General features: G+C 48.7%; 1 protein-coding gene across 1 annotated transcript in view; it reads left to right on the top strand.

Annotated features, from left to right (window-relative positions):
• The window catches only part of TLL2 (tolloid like 2), a 135,743-nt gene that overhangs the window by 103,142 nt on the left and 10,497 nt on the right, over positions 1-22,104 (top strand). The window contains exons 10-16 of the mRNA XM_007187438.2: positions 3,057-3,159; positions 9,519-9,635; positions 10,646-10,791; positions 11,242-11,437; positions 19,485-19,610; positions 20,349-20,509; positions 21,161-21,341. Coding sequence (XP_007187500.2) covers positions 3,057-3,159; positions 9,519-9,635; positions 10,646-10,791; positions 11,242-11,437; positions 19,485-19,610; positions 20,349-20,509; positions 21,161-21,341 — 1,030 coding nt within the window. The remainder of the gene's footprint in view (positions 1-3,056; positions 3,160-9,518; positions 9,636-10,645; positions 10,792-11,241; positions 11,438-19,484; positions 19,611-20,348; positions 20,510-21,160; positions 21,342-22,104) is intronic.

The following is a 22,104-nucleotide window of genomic DNA, read 5'->3' on the forward strand; positions in this document are numbered from 1 at the left end:
AATTAGCCTGAATAATTATCCGTTCATTCAGATCGTGAATGTGTTACCAAGGAAGTTGTAATAACATTTCCTTTCTGAAATTTTAAAAAGCAAAGGCTAAAGAATTATATTGCAACCAGTTAGCAAGGATTACTGAGCCCGTCCACCTGAATTCTAGCACCGTGGGAGAGACGAAAGAGATCTAAGGTACAACCCCTGTCTTCAAGAGACTTAGAGTTTAGTTGGGGGGTCCTCCCTTCACCCCTAGGGAGTCTGATTTAACTGAAGGAGGGACATTTGCTTGGCATTGTATCTTTTTAACTTCTGAGGTGATTCTAATCCACAAGCAGGTTGAAAGAAAAGTGACATCACACACACACACACACACACACACACACAAACACACACACACACACACACACACTGCAACACAGGAGGTAAGCTGGCCAGTTATTTTCTGGTACTGACTTCATTTCCTAGGAGATCACAGGGCTTTGTGGAAGACAGTGCTCCTTGTCCTAAGACCTGAACAAGGGAGCTGGTGGACACTCTTAAGACAGGCAGCCTGTGTGAAGAGCACTTCGTGTGTCCAGTTCATGGTGCATTAAGTGTACATTCAGTGTGGCTTGATTTTTTAAATCGCCATACATCAAGTGTCTATTATGTGCCAGGCATAGCACTACACACGCCATATACAGTTTCTCCTCAACAGTCCCCTCAACAACCCAATGGTGTACATGTTTCTTTACAGATGAGGAAGCTAAAGGCCCAAGAGGACAAGTATTTTCCCAAGATTCCAGAGCCAGGAAGGGTAGAGCTGGGAGGAAATCCAGATCTGCCTGCCTCTAAAACGCCTGCTCTAGAATCACTCTAAGATAGGGAGGGAGGAGTTCCAAAGAGGGAAAGATCATGTCCATCTGGGAAATCAGGGAAGGACTCAAGGGGGAGGGAGGGGCCCCCTATCCAGGCATGGGAGGGTCCTATTAGCACGGATATATCAGGGTGCACCCGGAAATAAGGTCACATAGGATGGGTGCTGGAGGCTCTGGAAAGTAATCAGAGTTTAATTTATGAGACGAGGGCATAGGGAGCTGCTGAAGTTTTCTGAGCACAGGAGGGATCTGGTAAACGTGAGTTGTAAGTGTAAGATTGATCCAGAAGACCTAGTGTGCAGAATGGACGGGGGCACAGCAGGGAGGGGTTCCAGAATCATCTCAGCAGGAACGCAGGCAGGGCTGTTGAAGGGGCAGCGAGACTGACCTGGAGCGGGAACTCAGACATCTCGAAGGAAGAAAGTCCGTCAGCACTGGGATAAACAATAGAGGCCAAGGAGAGCTAACCCCAAGGTACAGCACCTCAGTGATCAGGGCGAGGGTGTCACCTACAGACAGGGAAGCTGGGAGGGCAATGCTTTCTTTTGAGGTGTCCTTACAGTTAATGGGGAGCAGGGAGGACGGGAGCCAGCTGAGGAGAGAGAACAGTGGACAGAGTGTGGTGGAAACCAGAGAGGAGAGGTTCAAAGCAGAGGGGCCAGAGAACAAGAACAAAGAACTAAGTCCTTTCGATGTGGCCGGGAGGGCACTGCAAACTTTGACCCGCAGCCCTCCAGCCTAAGGGGTTTACTTAGAGACAGTGGGACCCGGGGCTGTAAGAATAAAAAAGAAAGTGGCCAGCGGAGGGAGGAGAGTGAAGATGCTAGAAAAAGATGAACTGCCCGATAGCAAGGTCCCCCCAAGTGGGAAAAGCCATAGATAGGGTCAGAGGTGCAGGAGCTGGGGCAGGGCGCTTCAGGGGACTCTGGAGAGCGAAAGAGCTGAGAGATGGCGGGCAAGGTACACGCCGAGGACAGGCAGGGAGCCCACCTGGGAGCTGCAGCCAGACAATCCCGGGCTCCACGCATGGTGGGGCTTGAAGGGGGGTGAAGGGAGAGGGCAAACCTGACCTCGGTCTGGGCCGTCTGAGTTGGAAGGGGTGCAGCACCTGTGTGCCAAGTCTGTAGGGCCACCCCACCCCCTCCACTGCTTGTGGGCAGGGGCACCACTGAATGGCCTCAACTGTGTCCAGAGGGACTGGAAACCTTCCTTCCCAGTCCCCCTGAACCCACCTCCCCAGCCTTCACTCCTTCTCCTCACCTCTTCTGCCTCCTCATTCCAGACACGCGCACAACGACCCTGCTGGATGCACAGTGGGGCTCCCCAGACATCTCCTTGCTCTGCTCGTGTCAGTCCCTTGCATCAAAATTCTGTCTGGCCCTCCTTCTCTGGCCCCTGGACCCCTATTCTCCTTAGGTTAAATGCCACCTCCTCCGAGAAGCCTTCTCCAGATTCTCCCGGGCAGAATCTAGTTCTCCTTCCTTGGGGCTCCAGAATGCCTTTCTGTCCATCCCTTTCTCCTCAGCATTTATTCCATAGTGTTCTAATTGGCTTGGCACATCTGCCCTTCCCTCATTCTCTGAGCTCCTTAAAGGCAAGTACTCTGTCTTACTGATCTTTCTATCTTGATTGGCCAACACAGACTGGCACACAGTAGGTGGTCAACTAACAATGGTGGAATGAATGAATAAATGAATGAACGGACTAACTGTAGGAAGGCTATTAGACACACCACACGTCAGAAGAGTGAGGTCATGGCCAGGGGAACACTGATCACAGAGGTGCTCGGATGCACTCGGGCTCACCCCAAACCCTTTGGAATGATTGATGATGTTTTAAGATCTTTTCGTATCTCTAAACTCCATTGACCTCTTACCTCCTTCCAAATCCCCAGTCTCAACGCATCCCGACCAGTCTTTTTAATGCATCTTGCTTTCTATAAACCACCAAGTGACTTCAAAAGCCCAAGTTATTCCCAAGACAGAACCAAAGAACCCATCTCCTCTGTTTAGTCCCCATCCTGTTTAAGGTTTATTATTGAATGTCATGAGGTTTCCTGTGAATGTGCCTTTGAGAGGACACTCCTACTGTGGTCTGAGAGCTCTGTATGCTAAAGGGTAACGTGAGAACACCGCTATGCCAGACGTATCTTCAAAACCCCTCAGGCTTGGCTGCCAAAACTCACTTTACGGTAACTCTTTGCAGATCGTCTTAAACTTCACATCCATGGATTTGTTTAAAAGCCGCCTGTGCTGGTACGACTACGTGGAGGTCCGGGATGGTTATTGGAGAAAAGCCCCCCTGTTGGGTGAGTTGACTTCAGAAAGCTTTAAGAGAGGAGTGCTCAGATGCTCTCTGCGATGCTGTTAATATTTGGAAGGGTCCATCCCGCCAGTCACAGGAAGCTCTCACGGGTCGGTGTCATTGTAAAACTCTGAACACTCCATTTGGCCGCACATGTTAAAAGCTTTTAAAACTGCGAATCCTCTTTGACCCAGCCGTTCCACTTCTTAGAATTTATCCTAGGGAACTAATTAAGGAAGTGTGCAAAGCTCTCGCTACAGGGATGTTCAGTGAAGCAGGAAACATTGAAAACAATTTAAATATTCAACAGTAGGGGTTAGGTGAATAAATTATAATACATCTTTTCAATGGAAAACTATCCAGCCATTAAAAATAAAGTTAGAGGGGACTATTTACTGATACAGAAAGATGTTCATTGTACATTGCTACACAAAAGGTGTTGCAAAATAGGATATGCAGTAGGATTCCGTTTTAACAAAAATACACTTGTATATCGATGCAGGTGTTGCAAAACCAGATGCCTTCGGGTATAAGGTGTAAATGAGTGAGATGGGGCTGGTATAATAAAGTAAGAAGTGGCAGGGAGTGTGGCAAACTGAACAGTAAATATCCTGACTCAAATTACCCAAAACAAAGTTACTGAAAACATTGTGCAGCCTGGATTTGACTGGAAGAAACCATTTTGTGATCTACAATATATATATTAAGTAAAACAAGAAATATAAATAAATAACACACAGTGGTTATTTCAGGATGATGGAATATTTTTTAAAATTTATTCTGTTGTTTTTGTTCTTGGTTTAGCTATATTTTCTAATTTCTCTATGATGAACATGTATTTATTTGGGGAGATGAACAGTGCTTGAACTCATCGATGAAAAGGCAGGTGGACCTTTGAGTGAGAGAAGGTGGGCAGGCGGCATAAGGAGAAAAGTCAGTTCACTCAGGATTGGTCACCAGAGGTAGATCTCTCAGGATGACCAGGGAAGATTAACGTCATATAGAGGACCAATGGCATCAGTGTTAGGACAATGGACATGGGGACTCGTTTGGCACAGAAATGTCCACCATGGTGGAGGCAGAATGAGAAGCAGAGTCATAAGGAGCCAGATGGGAGGGTGTCCGCTGAGAGTGGGTTGTCCTCATTTTTAGAGTGCTATTCAGGGTGGGCTTCTGAGTTGGACCAGCCTAAATTCACAGTGCAGACTTTGTCCCTGGCATGTCTTCACGTAGGCAGAAAAGCCATACTTGTTATGCTTCGAATGACTGGCCTTAGTGTGAGCTGCTATTAGGACAACTGACCAAAGACAGAGGCCGGAAAGAAGGGAGAGAGCTAAGGTGGGGAGTTTCACTGCCAGACTGAGCCCAACTTTGTGTCAGATTCTGGGGTAGATCAGAAGAGACAGGGACAGAGGGTCTGGCTGGACCCAGGGGGGCCTGGCAGATACTAAGCTTCTGTATGGCCAAAGGGTCTCAGCCAGATCGGCTCCCACTGGGAAAGGCACACAAGCCCACTCAGTCCAGAGGGCCATGAGTTTAAATTCCTAGAGGTACAAATAGATAGGAATTTGTAAAGAAGTTTTGATGAGTGCCCTTGCACTCTGAGAAAGGAAGCACGGGGTGGGGGGCAACCTCATGGTTTGGTTTGTATACTTCTGGATTATTTGGCTCTTTTACAAGAATGCATTCAGATATTATTTTATAATTAATAAAAGAAACTGTGTGGGAGGAGTTTCATGATAACATGGAATCTCAGGGACCTTAGAGTCACTTAATCACACACCTTCATGAGAAAACCACACTCCCCAAGTGCAAACCAACTCGCTAAGGCCACACAGCCTGCTGGTGGCTGAGATGTCTGGATGTCTAAGTTCTGGTCAGAACTTAGATGTCCAGCTGATGGGGCAAGGGGGCTGCTGAATCTAGAAGGGGCTCCCCATAGGACCGCCATGATTCGTTGTTTATCTGAAATTCAAATTTAACCGGGCTTCCTGTATTTTTGTTTGCTAAATCTGGCAACCCTATACCCCCCAGGGAATGTGATAGACTTAAAAAGCTCAGGAGGGGGAAGCTCTCTGTTCCTAAAGTTCCATGGAGAGGGCCAAGGCACGCTCCTGAAAATGGGCACGGGCAGAGGGATTTCCAGCTGTTCCTTGAACTTGAAACAAGAATTTTCTCACTACAGATCCTGGGAACTCAGATTACACGTTCATTGATTAGATGGAGGTTTTGCTGTTCGTCATTATCAATGATGGTTTTTTGTTTGGGCTTTTCTGGTTTTACTTACATTTTACACACTTTTGCAGTGAGTGTGTGTATGTGTGTGTGAGAGTGTGTGGATGTGAGAGAGAGAGAGAGAGAAAGAGAGAGAGAGAGAGAGAGAGAGAGAGAGAGAGAGAGTGTGTGTGTGCGCGCGAGCCGAGTGTGCTGTAGCCAAGGCATGGCCCCGCGCCTGTAACCGTCATTCTTCATTTGCAGGAGTTCTCCTTTGCCAACTATTTGGCCTGCTCTGATGTTTCCAAATGCAGTTGTTAGTGAACTTTTGTGTTTGGAACAAGTGCATTGTGTGGGCCGAGCTGGTCCCTGGGAGGGGTCAGTGCCATGAAATCTGCTGGGAGGAGGCAGGTCAATGCCCCTTTGGCAGGAGGGAGAGCGGATTAGGGCGGATTGTGAAAGTATGCATCTTGCTCTGAAAAACTGTGCATCGCATATTTTCCCAGGGCAGTGTGTGAAAATCCAGGCATAATGGACGCATAACTTTTTATGAATGAACCCTTTATGACTCCCCATGGAGTCCACTTGTAGTGTCCTCATCTGCATTTCCTCTTCTTGATATCCTTATTAAACTCCTCCTCCAAAGGCAGGAACCAGATTTCAGTTTAGGAATCTGACACCTTTTCTCTAGTCCATTTTCTCTCCAGCCTGCTAGTCTCCTTGGGAGAAGGCTGTTTGGGGCCCAGCTTTTCACATAGTGATTAAAGGGAAATGTAAGTAGATTGAGAACATTTCACGGCTGCTTAAAGATAGCAGATTGTTTTTTTCAGTTTCGGGGGTCACTGAGGAGATTGCACCTAAAGAGGGGAGGAAGGTGTCTGCATACAGAACTCATCCAGTAATCTGAAGCACTGGCCTGTTAATTGGATTCCTCTCCCTTATTTCTGCTAGAGGAATTACTCTAACAATGCACTTTTGTAGGCAGAACCGTCCTCGGGCATTCTGTCCCACCACAACGCACACAAAAGCTTTTCTTCCCCGTTCCCTGAAGTGGGGAGGGAAGTTCAGAAAGGCCAGGCTGGCCAATCAGTGTCGCGTGGCCCCACTACTGAGGGCTCTCTGGGCAGGGGCAGCCCCCCAAATGAGCAGAACCGATGGCATGAATCAAACTGGCCAGCCTGGTATTGCCACAAGCTTGCTTTACGGTTTGAGTCTTTGATCTTCATTCCCATGTGTCTGTTTCCAAATTGGGAAATGGGGATAGTGATTATATTCCAGACAGCAGATTTGATGTCTACTGATCCAAAAAAAGGTGCAGTGTTCAGAACTGCACCTCAAACAGAGGAGTTCCTTTGGATGGTGGTGGCGGTGACGGTGATGATGATGAAGAGTGTGAGACTGATGAGAGACTGATGATGAAGGTCAAGATCTCAGGCTGCCAAGGTTCAAATCCTGCTGCCACTTACAATCCTGAGCGTAACTCACATTGAGTGTAACTCAGCTCAAATTCTCCAAAGCTCAGTTTTTTCAGAAATGAGATTAATAATAGCACCTATTTCAGAAGGTAGTAGGGAGGCAAATAGAAAATCCAGGTGACGTGTGTAGGACAGTGTCTGGCATAGTCTGGTTCAATTCAAAAGGGAGCTTTTGTCAGAACCATTACAGTGAAGGTGAGAATCTGGAGACATCAGTCCAGGGACAATGTAGAGGGTTCTAGTTAAGAATTACAAGGTGATTTGGGGAGACGTTGCTTAGACATAATTTGTAATTTATTCTACCAAGTCTAGCTCTGCCAAGGCAGTAAAACACACCTGAGCTGGTAATTCCTATCTCTTCCAGGGTACGGAGCAGAGGTGGGTGGTACTGTGGCCCTGGGGTGCGTGGTTTCTTAGGCAGCAAGGTGGTGAAGTCCCTCTCTCTTTTGAAAACTTCCCCAGCGGCTGTGACAGCTGGGGTTTTAAAAGGAGAAATTTGGACTTGAAACTCGGTTTGGCTAAGAAAGAGTTCCTTTTGTGAACCGGCATTGCTTCACCGCTGTTCAGTGGCTCTGTCTTCTCACTGGTGAGCAATACTTCCCCGGGCTTAGATGTTGTTTTCCAAGAACTAATTGATACTAATTGGCCATGCCCGAGGAACCATTATTGGAAGTGTATAGACTTCTGATGGATTTTTCCTTGCCCAATTCTCAACAGCAGTTTTAGCTCATCTCCCTTAATATTAAGCTCCCCAAATCCAAAAGGCTACAGGCAGCCAGAATCAGAAGGAAATGGAAGGAGATTAGCAACCTATACCCCTGCGTCTCCCCAAAGAATGTCGACCACAGTTGGCCACTAGGAAATGTCTGTAGTGGCATTTATTACTCCCCTAGTCTCATCCCCCGCCCCATTTCTCAGAAGGGCAAAGCAGCGTTAAAGCTTCAAGGGGTTGATCCAGTGGCTAACACAGGGCTGACCATAGGAGGATACCCGCGAAATATCTGTCAAATGGACTTTAAAACATTTTTTGGAGATAAAACTCGTGCACCATAATACATCTCATCATTAGCGCATGTAAGCCAGTGGTTTCAGTGTGCTCACAGGGTTGTACAGCCACCACAGTCTGACAGCATCTTCATCGTCCCCCAGAGAAAGCCCATACCCATGAACCGTCACTCCCCCTCCCCCCATGTTAAATGGATTCTTGAGTGACTCACAGTCAGCGCTGGTGGAGCCGTGGACGCTTTCCGTTCAGAGAGACCTTGGCTGGTCTGTGTTGTGAGCACCTTCTTGCCCTGGCTGCCATCCTTATGTGGCATTGGAAATTATATGGCCAAGGATGACCATGCCCTGGGGAAGCCTGGCCTTCCCCCTTTTCCTCCGTAAAGGGTCCAAATTTCACACAATGTACCCACGTGTCTAAGAAATACACATTGATTTGTATGTTCAATACCACAAGTTCAGTAGCAATTATAAGCCCCTTTCCATCAGGTAGTGGGAACTTAATTACAGTCAGTTTGTGGTTTTTCCCGCAGGGTGCCAGTGGGGGGGCACACTTTGTGCCAGGGCATGGTGTCTGGCACGTTGCCATCCCAACTGGCATTGCTGGGATGTCCTCATCCCCCTCTTGTCTCCAGTCCTCTGTCCACCTAAGTGGCTGCGGTGCCTCCTCCTTGTCTCGGCCCTAGGCCAGTCCAGATTGGTGCCAAGTCCACATCTCCCCAGAAGACGTTCTATGGGAGACGTGCTATGGCTCCCCAGGCCCTCTGGGCTATGGGAAAGTGGCTTCCATCCCCTCCCAGGAGCCCTGTTGCTGCCATGGTGTCCGGCTTTCCCTGGAGAGCTCTGCATGCCTGTCTCCTGGCCTAACGTCTTAAGAAAACACACAGACACTCCTGTTCTGAGCCCAGGTGGGACACGGGGAATCCAGGGTCCTGTTGCCCCTCCAGGCTCTGCCAGGGACTGCCCTGGGGGCACAGCTCTCTGCTTCTCCCAGCTCCTTAAACCTCCTTGGGGTCTCTATCATCCTTCTCCACCCAGGGCACAGGGTCCTTTCAGAGGTTCCATGGTGCCCTCTCCAATCCTCTCTCCCTGTAGGAGAGGATTGCTCCTCCATCCTAGGAATCTTTCTAAGACTACAAGACAGGGGAAATGTGCTCTTATTCATTGTGTATTTTCCCAAATATTTGGTATTGTGGCCAGACTTGCGGAATTCAAAAGCCAAGAACTGATTTTGTCATCATGTGTCCTCTGGCAACCCTTCCCTGAGACAAGGAAGGCATAAGGCATGCCGCCCAAATAGAAGGGTGTATATGTAACAGAAATACCAGGGGGGGCACTCGTCACTCGCTCAGACCACCATCCCACCACTGGCCTTGGTGGGACATCCTCATCCCCCTCAGCACCTCAACAAGACCCACTGGTAAGGGAGGGGGTGCCTGGGCCACACTCAGGGTATCTGATTGATTGGAGTCTGAGACTCTCCTGAAGGAGGCATACAGGCGTGTGACTGCTTCCATCCCAGCTTTTAATCCTGTATGTGCTACAGGATGAGTTGCCCAGCGAGGACTGCTCACCTTGAACCGCATTTGAAGCAACACTGCTCCCTCTCTGCCTGCACTGAGTCCCTCCGTGCTGTCCGCCAGCAGCCTGACCGTTCTTTTCCGCTTCCCAGGTAGGTTTTGTGGCGACAAAGTCCCGGAGCCGCTCATCTCCACAGACAGCCGGCTCTGGGTGGAATTCCGAAGCAGCAGTAACATCCTGGGCAAGGGCTTCTTCGCGGTGTATGAAGGTTTGTTCGTGACGAGAGAAGCCGCCGGCATGGCTCCTGGTGTGCCTCAGTCCTTCACGTGCAGCCGGTGTCCCTTCCCACCCCTGCACGTGTGGCGGCTGCCCGAGCCCTGAGGGTGGGGCAGCACTGGCCCCTTCTCCCACCTTATGGAAGCTGCGAGGCTAGCTGGGCTCCCTTCAGGACAGGCGCCACCTACCTCTCACCACCCTGCTGAACCCGCATTCCACTCCAGCGGGGATGGCGTTGGGGGTTACAGAACACTGTGGAAATGAAAGCAGCCTCTGAATAGCTGTGTGAGCCTGAGCAAAGACTCCAAACCTCTCTGAGTTTCATTTGTGAAAAGAGGACTTTGGACAAGGTCAAGGAATTTCCAGCTACATTTCTTGGAAGGGCCTCTGAGGCCACCAGGGTGGTTGAGTTGAGGGAACCAATAGGTCTGGGCTCTAGGCAGCTGCCACCAGGGCAATTCTGCTTCTGTTTGTTCCACGTATTGGGTTTCTCTGGCTAGTTACCCCGCCCTCCACCCAAAGGAAAACACTAGATAGTTATTAAGGCCCCTTAGGGACTTAAATTGTCATTTTGGAGAGGCCAAAGTTTTGTTTTTATAAAGGAAATAGCGTGCGTGTGCGTGTGTACACGTCACTCTGTACCAGAGGGCTCCACCCACTGCGTCAGAATCACTGGGGGATCTCAAACCCCCGGTGATCGCCCAGACACACTTGATCAGAACTTCTTGGGATGTGGCCCTGGCTCCCACAGTTTGAAAAATCTCCCAGGTGATTTTGATGCACAGCAAAGGTAGAGAACCACTGCTCTACACGGTTATTTTCTTTATATGAGAAAAATTCAGAGTCGCAAACACATGAGATTATGCCTTTCTGGAGGCACAGTCTTGGTTGAATGGAAATGAAAATGTTGGCAAGTGGAGCCACCTAGTGGTGTACTTCCTTAGTAAGCTCTGACCAGGGACCCCCCCCCCCCCCCCTTTCCTCCTGGCTCTTTTTCTAAAGCTACCTGTGGGGGAGACATTAACAAAGATGCCGGTCAGATTCAATCTCCAAACTACCCGGATGACTACAGACCTTCCAAGGAATGTGTCTGGAGGATTACGGTTTCGGAGGGATTTCACGTGGGGCTTACCTTCCAAGCTTTTGAGGTGAGTACTGCTGATCTTAGACCCTGTGCTCTATAAAGATACGTTTCCATTCTTTGGTTGAAGACAGGAACCTAAGAGGCCATTTCAAGTCCATGATGCATTTTGCCAGGACATCTGGTATCAGAGCCTCTGCAGGCTTTGAAATCACATCTGCCTCCTTGCTGAAGGCTGCTGGAGAGGGTGGGGGAATAATTGAAGCAGAAGTCTAGAATGGGATCCCAGGGCGTTTTGTTGAATCTTTCTTCCCTGTTTACCATGATTTAATCTCTTTGCAGCTTGATTCATCCTTGACTTGCGCAAGTAGGAGACAGCTTGGAAAAGCCCAGGACACGTTTGGGTCCCTTTGTCTCTTGGTTAGATTTTCAAGAGTGATATTTAGGTTCCTTTCTTAAATTGAAAACCTTAAGGCCAAGCTGCTATCTTTCACGTTGTCTCCGTTTCTCCGTTTAGATCGAAAGACACGACAGTTGTGCATACGACTACCTGCAAATCCGCGACGGGCCTGCGGAAGAGAGCGCTCTGATTGGCCACTTTTGTGGCTATGAGAAGCCAGAGGATGTAAAGTCCAGCTCCAACAGAATGTGGATGAAGTTTGTGTCTGATGGCTCTATCAATAAAGCAGGCTTTGCAGCCAATTTTTTCAAGGGTATGAATTAGCAGTTGTTTCCATTTTAGTCACAGGATGAGGTATTGCCCCCCCTGGCCTAAGAATCACAAAACCCATAGGGAACCTTAGCACCAAACAAGGCTTCCTGCAGTGAGGAGGCAGCAAGCCGTTTCAGAGCTGTGCGTAGATTCCCCAGCGGAGTTCCCCAGCGGAGTTCACGACTGACTCGGGTACAGGCTCAGCCTTGGCTTCTTTCTTTGTGGCAGAAAGTTGTGCTGCCGCACTTGGAAATTAGGTTTATAAGTTTCCAAGGTCAACTTCATGAACCTTAGTGAAACTGAGCATTGATAACAATACATATTTGTGTAGTCACTATCATTAATTGAGCACCTACTGTGTGCCAGGAACGGTGCAAGGTACTTGACTTACACTATGTCATTTAATTCCCAAAATAAACCTCTGAGTTGGGTTTAGATCATGCTTGATCAAGGCTGAGAAGGGCTGCTCAGGGTCACTCAGACAGTTAAGTGGCAGATCAAGAATCTAAACACAGTCTGACTCCTAAGCTCAAACTCTTTCTAGAACATTGCCTTGCATGCCCTGATGTGGGCCAGAGAGGCAGCCCAGGTCTTCAGTTCCTGAAGCATCAGCTCCCAGTCTACAAGCCTACCCTCAAGTGGGGAGAGCTGGGCAGGGGGCAGGGGGAGACTGAGAAGGTGTGGCGCTCACAGGAAGCAAACCTCCGTGCCGCCTTAGGGACTGACTGCTCTGTAAGATCTTGATAAAATCAGACGCAGAATGGTGTGGGAAGACCAGCATTCCTGGCCCCAGCAGAGCGAGCTTCCTAAGACTCTTTTGAATAGATAGGTTTTCCTTCTCTGCTCTCAGAGCCCTGGAATTCCTCAGACCACATGCTAAGCGGAAATATTGGCTATTCCCCAATGCATTGTGACTGAGCGCCCACCAGCACACCAGCAACCACTGAATGGAGATATCCAATCTGCAACTGGTGGTCCCCGATCAGTGACCCCTTCCTCCCTCCTCTCCTAGGGCTCCTGGCTGTGCTAACCCAGAAATCCTGGTCCCTTCCTTACTCTGTCTCCCCATCTGCCCCCTGTTTATCCCCTTCTCCCAGGTTTTAGGTGAGCAGATGGTGTCAGAAGAACCCACTTCAAGCTGTGTGACCCTGAGCAAGCATCCCTTTTTCCTTACTGAAGCCCCTGTTTTCCTCTCTGTAAAACAGGAAGAAGGAAATCTGCCCATTTTACCCAGCCAGCTGTGAAGCCCCAGTGAGATGATGGCTGTGGAGGCACTTCATAAGCTGAAAAGTACCACACAAGTGTGTGGGATTTTTTTTTTTTTTTTTTTTTTCTGCTTTGAGCCATCTGGGGACAGCAAACCCAAACAGAAACAGAGCAGAATCCTAATGCTCTGAATAATTGGAGACAAAGTTTAATTCTTTCCCAAGCAAAAACAAACAAAAAAAAACAAAAAATCAAGCCATATCAAGTGTATTTCAAATGCAGTTCGCCTAGTGGTTGTAGTGGGAAGAAGGACATGGGAGTCTTAGTAGAGATGCCTTAGTAGAGATGCCTTAGTAGAAGTAGAGATGCACAGCCCTCACCTCACCCTAGCCCAGACTGCACCTGCTGGGTGTCTCTCAGCCTGGGGAGACCCCCATCTGACTTAGCAGCCACACTGGTTGGGTCGCCTACAGCAAGTTATAAAACCTCTCTGAGCCCCAATCTCTCTACCTGTAGAAACAATACTACCAGGTTATCGCAGAGTTATTGTCAGGAGAAAATGAAATAGCATTAAGTGAACACACATGGTGTCATGTTTAGTCCCATTAATTTTTTTTGCTAAGGAAGGAATCTCTGAAGTGGTTATTTTTCTCTCTGGAAAAAATAATGTGACAACTTCTTGCAGTTGCCGTGTGTCACTTTCTTATCGCTGCTGTAACAAATGACCACAAATGTGGTGGCTTAAAACAACACAAACTTATCATCTTACAGTTCTCGAGGTCAGATTCCCTTGCCTTTTCCAGCTTGCAGGGGAGGCGCCTGCACTCCTTGGCTGGTGGTGCCCTTCGGTCTTCAAGCAGCAAGGGCAGCTGAGACCTTCTCGGGCTGCATCCCAGACCTCTGCCTCCATCATCACGTTTCCTTTTCTGACCCTGACTCTCCTCCTCCCACTTTCAGTTGTAAGGACCCTTGTGGTTACAGTGGGCCCACCCAGATGATCCAGGATAATCTTCCATTTCAAGAACCTGAAATCACATCTAATCACATCTGCAAAGTCCTTTTTGCCACGTAAGGGTAAGGTAACATTCCCAGGTTCCAGGACTACGATGTGGATGACTTTGGGAGACCTCATTTTACTTACCACGTCACAAATAATCGTGAGGTTTTATTCTAATTCTGTTTATCCTAATTCTCCTGTCCTTCTCCTTCCCTGACTTCCACCCCCAGCTCCGTAAATTAGGTGTTGGGGCTTCTTTCCAGTAAGAGAACTGGTAACCAGTTGGCACTGGTCCACCCACATCTCATTCCTGGTTCTGCTGACGATCAGCGTTGCAGTTTTTGAGAGGACCAGCTAAAACTGGAGACTAGGGTTTCCAGATTGAACAAATTTTTAAAAACCGTTTGCCCAGTTAAATTCAAAGTTCAGATAAAGAATGATCTTTTAGTATATGTACGTCCCAAATATTGCATACTGTACTAAGAAATAATTGTTCATCTGAAATTCAACTTTAATGGAGTCTTCTGCTTTTTTTGTGGCAACCCAACTGGAGATGCCAGTCAGTGCAGTGGAGAGGGGTGTTTCTCTCTGTGATGCTAAACCGGCTTGTAAGGGACTGAGTCTAGAGCCTTGGCCTGCTCTGACCAACCATGATAACTAGCTCTGTTTTAGTGGTTAGAAAATGCCATCTTCTCCCTCTTCTACCTTTAACATTTATTCAGCAGTCATCAAACTGTGTCTCAGGGGCTGTGGGACAGAGGAGAACATGATCCTTGTCTTTAAGAGCTCAAGGTGACAAAGGAGACCTGTGAGCCAGCGGGCAGTGATATTGTGTGAAGTGTTGACATCGGAGGAGGATCTCACTCAGCATGGGGGTGGGGTCAGCACCCAGCCTAGATATTCAAGGACATGTCAGTTGGCAAACAGCTTTTTAGATGCCTGTAAAGGTGTTAATTGAAGCCCATCTACACTAACTTAGTGCACAGGCCCAGCTTGATATCTTTTTTTATGTCAAGAAGGACTGTAGAGAGCCACATTTAGAAAAGAAGAACTATACAGCATTGACCTTGACCCTGAATCTTAAAAGAGGAGTCAGGTCTGGTGGAAGCCTCTTTGGGACCTATTAAAGGAGAAAGAAAGGACATCTATCGAGCATGCCAGAAGCTGTACCAGCTACCTCACTTTGTCTTCAGAACAACCCCTTGCTTGGCATTATTACCCCCATTTTATTTATTTTATTATTATTATTTTTTAAAGGGTACCTTGCACATAGATTCCAATGTATGGCCCTTCACCATGCTGTCTCTTGCCTCCTTTTTTTTTTTTTTAATTTATTTTTATTTAAAACAACACAAACTTATTTTATTTATTTATTTTTGGCTGCGTTGGGTCTTCGTTCTTCTGTGCGAGGGATTTCTCCAGTTGCGGCGAGCGGGGGCCACTCTTCATCGCGGTGCGTGGGCCTCTCACTGTCGCGGCCTCTCCCGTTGCGGAGCACGGGCTCCAGACGCGCAGGCTCAGTAGCTGTGGCTCACGGGCTTAGTTTCCGCGGCATGTGGGATCCTCCCAGACCAGGGCTCGAACCCGTGTCCCCTGCATTGGCAGGCAGACTCTTAACCACTGCGCCACCAGGGAAGCCCCTATTACCCCCATTTTAAAATTGAGGAAATTGAAGTTCTAAGGTGGCCGAGCTAGAAGTAGGCCCTGCATGTGTAGGACTTCATAGCTCACTCTCTTTCCTCTACAGAGACCTGAAAGCCACAGGAAAGCAAAGTGAAGGGATTTGAATTTCTGATTTGATTCTGACATTCGTCACCTTTCTGCCATGGGAGTATAGGGAGAAGGGCCCTGGATTTAGCCTCTGCAGTTCGGGGTCTAGCCCTGCCCACACACTTCTTACCAGCTCACTGCTCTCAAGCAGGTCAGTTTTCCTTTCTGAGACTTGATCCTACCTGCTTTGTCCTCAGCTGTATTCACAGTGCCAGACCCACAGTGGGCTCAATAAATTCTTACAGGGCAGTGGATGAATGAATAAGGCTCAGATTCTCATTTGTGGATTGGGCTTCTTGCTCCCTGCTCTGCCTACCTTTCAGGGTTCCCACGCGGATGAATGAGGCCAGAGACCACAGTGCAGAACAGCGCTGTCCAACAGAAGTAGGAGGCAAGTCACAAATGCAAGCCATGAATGTAACTTTAAACTTTCCAGCAGCCACCTTACAAAAAAAAAGAAGAAGAAGAGAAGGAAAGAGGCAAAATTAGTTTTAATACTATATTTTATTTAATCCAATATATCAAAAATACTGTCATTTTAATATGTAATCAATATACACAATATTAATGAGAGATTTTATGGCTTTTTTTTTCCACACTAAGTCTTGGAAATCCAGTGTGTTTTACACTCACAGCACATCTGAACTTAGAATAGCTGCATTTCAAGTGTTCAGTAGTCCCATGGAATCTAGCACAGGTTAGCCCAGCTCTAGAGCCCCGACACAGCCAGCTCTTTGTCAGCCTTTTTCCAGCAAGGCTGTCAGTAGGATGTCCTGTGAGCACACAGGGGCCAGTGCGTGTGTCAGGACTTCTCCAGTGAAAGAAAGTGGAAGAGTAACTACAAAGGCCACGCAGAAGAGTTGGACCAGCCAAAGAAGCTCTTGCCTTGGTGCCAGTTGGCAGGAGTCTCTGCCCAGGGCCCAGCTGGCACGTGGCTCTGTCCAGGGTGCCAGTTGGCCTCTGCATCCCTCTCCTGGCGCCAGATGGAAGTCCCTCTCAGAGCCTGCTGGCCGGGCAGCAGGCAAAGCACCTCACATCTCTGCTTACTTCGGGAGATGGCAAGTGCATTTTCGGGTTGACGGGGCCATTTTGGTGCCACACTCCCCATATAAAGAATGGGAGGGTTTCCCACCTTGACCCCCATGCTCCACTGTCCCAGTGCTGATGGCCCACCACGGGATCTGTGATGTGGGGGGCTGGCTCCCTTCAAGGTACTTCAAAAGCTTAGGGATGTGCCTTGCCTTCCCTTTCCTTGACTCTCTCTGAAACAATGTTTGGGATCCTACCTGAGTCATCTCATTATCTAACCTCAGAATGGTTCCTTCTTTCACTGGTACTACTTGGAGAAGGCAAAAAAAAAAAGCCAGAGTCAGCAAAGCTGATCCCTGATTCAGCTTCTTCTCCCACCCCCACGCTCTCCCAGATTTTTCTGGGTTGCTTGGCCTTGGCCACTGTAGCCCAGAGCAAGCATGAGCCTGTGGGCTTGAAGCAGATGATACTTCATTCTAGTGTGGAGGCGATGCAGAGGGCACCCAGGCTCCCCCTGAGAGCAGGGCCCCTGGTTCACTGTCACACCATCACCCGAGCTGGAGCAGGGGTGGAAATGGCCAAACATCCCACTGCTCTTTCTGGAGAGAGCTCAGGTGTAAACGTACACCTTGTACCCATCTTCCTGGGCCAAACACCCTACCCTTCTAGTCTTTGGAGGAAATATACTCCCTTTGCTTTCGGTGCAAATCCAATCCACCAGCCTCTCTCCCTCCACGTGGCTAAGATGGCGCCAGGAGACTTATCAGTGGTCCTCCTTTTCTTGCCTGTGACAATCGTGTGTCCTGCCCATAGCATCTTCTGGCATCAGTCTCCCCCAACCACCCAGCTTGGCCCTTTATTTAACTTGCTCTATGTTGATGGGCTCTTTCCATGGTTCCTTTCCGTCCTCCTGCCAGTTTCTTGACTCTGCTTTGCTGCCTTCCTGCCCATCTGGTCTTCCTTCATTGGCCCATCCTTGACACTTTTTCCTTCTTTCTGTTCCTGCCTTGTCTCTCTCTCTCCCCTCCCCAGGCCTACTCTACTCTTCCCTGATTCAGGGATGCCAGGTAACCTTGTCCTTTTCACTACTCCCATCATTGTGTCTCTCCATCCACTGGAATTTCAAAAGCAACCCTGCTCTTTTCTAGAGCAACAGCTAATGTGTACTGAGTGTCTATATGCTGGGTACTTCACAGGCATCATTTTCCATCACCACAACCCTAAAAGCAGGTATTATTCTCATCTTAAAAGTGGAGGAAGGCTCAGAAAGTTCAAATCACCCAGTTTATTGAAGGAAGATCCCCTGGTGAATCCAGCCCAGGTCTGTCTGGCTCGCTCTAAAGACTGGACTTTTTCTATTCCTCATTGTTACTGATTCTCCTCCTTTTATACTTTTTAGCAAATGTCAAAGAAAGTACTTTGCCTACTGTAAAGTAGTAAATAATTGCAGGATTGTTACTACTTTAGCGAACTTAATACTTATATGAAGCTATGGACAACTTCAACCCCTTGTCTAGAGCGTGTCTCCTAAACCCAGTCTCCCCTACTGACCAACTTATTTAAGCTTTTGTTGAGCCCAAGAACACATCACTCTTAGAGCCACCAAAGTTTACATTTACAAACTGTCCTGCACCCAGCGACGAGCCGCCAGGTTGATGAGTATTTTGTGCATCATGGATCAGGGAGATTGGAAGGAAATGTGTTTATTTGAGTTGGAGTTTATTTGAGTTGGAAAAAGGAGATATGGTGGTTGAAAGGTTTGCATTTTCTGCTGGACCATTGGGTTGGAAGTTGCAAGGAGTCAGAGTTTTCAACAATTCAAATTTTAAAGGGCAAGAAATGCCTTTAAAAACAGTAAGATTCCTATCTCTAGGTGTTTTCCAGCAGGGTCTGAAAAGCCACCTACCAGAAATGTTACTAAATGGATCCTTGCTGAGGTGGCAGGACTGGGGATCTTTTCAAGTCTTTACCAACTTGAAAATGTCCTCATTTATTTTATGTGTAATGCGAGGTCTCTCGAGATTTCGTGAATTCTGTCCTTGCTCTGTTCTTACCTTCCCTGGCGTTAGGAACCAACACTTCCACCCACTCTACAACCCTTTCTTCCTCCTAGGTTGGGCTTTTGTTGTTGTTGTTTGAAGATGTCTCTGTGTCTAGTTGTCCTTTCATTAGACTCTGCAGCTCTGTTAGGCTACAACCTGCATGCTCTTTAGGGATAAATGTACCACAACTTGGCAAGAGAAAACAATGTTTTTTTCCTTTTACTTCTGATACTCTTCTTGGAGATGCCCAGTGGACTGGGTTTTTCCTTTCTTTAGTGGTGCATGGGCTGACATGTCGGAGAGATTCTCCAATGAGTCCCATGTTTTCCCTCTGGACAGCGTCCTTCTTGCTGCTATTTAATTGCCCCGGACACATCATTGGACACTTGTCGGTGCTGAATCCCATGTAACTCCCCTGCTAACTCAGTCTCTCTGTGGCCTCTTCCTGTAGTTTCTCCTGGAGGCTTCGGCTTACCTAAGAGCCAGCGTTTTCTGTAACCTTAAAGATCCCCTCTTCAGATTAGTGATAAAAATGCTAAATCACAGCTGCTGGTTCTATCCCTGGAGAATACTTATACATCTTCATCTAGGAATGTGTCCCTTTGTCCTTACCCTTTGCTTAATGTCCTGAGACGTTCCGCATTTATGGGGGATCCCCAATTTTACGGCATTGAAATTGATCGTCTTTGGTATGAAAGCTTTGAGATTTTTTAAGATCACAAATACTGCTGACTGAACCCTGCAAAGAATGAAGTTATACCAGACCCGGTCTCCTCTCAAAGGAGCCCTGCTTCTGGCTAACAAGTTAGTCTTGTGCGTTGTCAAGATCCCACTCGTTGCTGTTGCTGCTGCTGGTTTCTGAGGCGTGGACAGGGGACTCATTGGAAGGTGGTCACCAGGAGTTGCTCTTTTTCTTAGAGGGAATCTCGGGATGTGGGAAGCAATGGGGAACAGACCTGGCAGCTTTGTGATGACTTAACCACGGTCATCTTCCTCCCCAACAGAGGTGGATGAGTGTTCCTGGCCAGATCACGGCGGGTGTGAGCAGCGCTGTGTGAACACTCTGGGCAGCTACAAGTGTGTGTGTGATCCTGGCTATGAGCTGGCCTCTGACAAGAAGGCGTGTGAAGGTTGGTGTTAGATCTGCCAAGCTGGAGTGAGAGGGGATGGGGGACAAGTCTTAGGAGAAGGGGGACAGATGAAGATGGGGCAGCTGGTTGGCTGTGAAGTAACAATGGACAGCTGTGGGGGTGATCCACCTCCTTCCTGGAGGGAAAACAACTCAATGAAGCCACAAACGTGAGATGACTTTATTGGACTCCACCCCAGCAACTGTGCAGGTGGAACCATGGTTCATTTACTTCTGTGACCATGTGAAATTCATATGATTATTAAGGTAGCAAATAAAAGCAAAGAATAAGTATGAGCACTTTGGTGTGACTCAACGAATAGCGCAATTCATTCATTCCATTCCTACCTGGTTGGTGGTGTTTTCCTTGCCCACCTGCATGACTCTGCTTGTTCATGGAAGCCAGGGACATTGCATAGCTTGGTGCAAACATTTCTAAATCTCCTTGGTCCAAGTCATGTGAAGTCCCCAGCTATGCCACTGAGTGAGAGGTAAGCACAAACGCATTGTCTTTTTTTAAAAAGCAGTAAAGACTTGTCCTCCACTCCATCCCTCCAAATCCTCAGTTGAAACAGACTAGAAGAAAGGAGGCTGAATTAATCAGTTCAGATGGTCTATTTGTTGTTGTTGTTATTGTTGTTGTTATTAAAGAACAGCAGGGCTTATTGCTGCTTGGGGGAAACTGCAGTCACTTGGAAATAAAACCAGATGAATCTTGCTTTTTTTTCCCCCCGTGCAGTGGCCTGTGGCGGTTTCATTACCAAGCTGAATGGAACCATCACCAGTCCTGGGTGGCCAAAGGAGTATCCTACAAACAAAAACTGTGTCTGGCAAGTGGTGGCCCCCGCTCAGTACCGGATCTCCCTTCAGTTTGAAGTGTTTGAACTGGAAGGCAATGATGTATGTTTCTGCGCTCCAATTGACTGGGGATCTTGTTGGGATGTGGCTCAGGGCTGAAAACTGGCGAGGGGCTCAGCAGGCGGGGAGGTGGCCTCCTAGGGTCGTGGGGTTGTAGCTGGGCGGAATCTGGGGGGTGTTTGGTGAGGCAGTTTCAGCTGCACACCCTCTGCAGATGGAGGGCTTTGGTCCTCTCGTCACTGATAAATCCGAGGAGAATCAGGACAAGAGAGGAGGAGGCGGGTCTTGGGGGCGGGGGGTGCGAGGTGGTCAGGACAGGTATGTCCCCTGGGGTAGGAATCTGGGGCTTAGCGTTCAGCTGGGAGGAATGGAGGCGGTGAGATGCAGCTGGGGACCAGGGTGGCATAAACAGCCCATTCCCTCCCTTGGGCGGTGGTCGTGGGATGATCAAGTCAGCCAGCCGAGGCCCAGACAGAGCCCTACAGCTGGACAGCTAGTCAGGCGTGCCCCCTGTCTGCACCTTGGGCTGGAAGGATCCCAGTAAGAGTCGAGAGGACCCTCCCGCTGGGCCTGACCGAGCTCAACTGCCCACCTGGCAGGGTGCAGCTCTCAGGAAGGCAGCCCTGCCATGGGCCAGGGTCTGCGGCGGGGACTTGAGGGCACCGGGCGGCTCCCCATGGCTCTCCCTTGCAGGTGTGTAAGTACGACTTCGTGGAGGTGCGCAGCGGCCTGTCCCCTGACGCCGGGCTGCACGGCAAGTTCTGTGGCTCCGAGACGCCCGAGGTCATCACCTCGCAGAGCAACAACATGCGCGTGGAGTTCAAGTCCGACAACACGGTCTCCAAACGCGGCTTCAGGGCCCACTTCTTCTCAGGTGTGCGGGTTTGGGGGCAAGACCACAGGCTGAGGGCAACACGGCTTTGTGGGCTCCCAGCCCCGGGGCACCCGCCCGCCCCTCTCTGCCCGCTGCCCCCGCCCTCACAGTGTCTCTGCCTCCGTCCAGGTTTTATAGCGTGGTGGCTATGTTATTGCAGGGCTACCAAAACAAGCGACCACAAACCAGGTGGCTCAAAACAACAAAAAATGTTGTCTCTCACAGCTCTGGAGGCCAGAGGTCTGGAGCCAAGGTGTGGGCAGGGCTGCACTCCCCCAGAGGGCTTGGGGAGGAGCCTTCCTTGCCTCTTTCTAGCCCGTGGTTCCAGCACTGAAGTGTTGGGTGGTCTTCATCTCTTTATTTTTTACGGGCTCTTTAAGGATTCTTAGTTGTCCTCATAGAATCAGAGGGCAAAACTAAAGCACCAAGTGTTCAGTGACACATTACCCGCAGTGGGCAGAGGGTACAGAGAGGAGGGAGATGTCCCTGACCCTTGAAGTTATCCTGGTGGGAGGGCCGGGGATGGAGGTTGGTCCTCGGTTAGCAGGGAAGGAAGCTGGCTTAGGAGAGGGCTGCATACTGTGCCGGCTTGAGCTACAAGATCCATAACGACAACAACAGCTAACATCTGAGTCCATTCATAATAATAAATAAAAACTAACACTGACTTGGGGCTGGACGCTGTTCTAAGTGCTTTCCCTGTACTAATTCGTTTCCTCCTCTCAACAATCCTGTGAGGTAAGGACACCATAACTGACTCCAC

The sequence above is a fragment of the Balaenoptera acutorostrata genome, chromosome 16 (genome assembly GCF_949987535.1).
Source record: "Balaenoptera acutorostrata chromosome 16, mBalAcu1.1, whole genome shotgun sequence".
NCBI lineage: Eukaryota > Metazoa > Chordata > Mammalia > Artiodactyla > Balaenopteridae > Balaenoptera > Balaenoptera acutorostrata.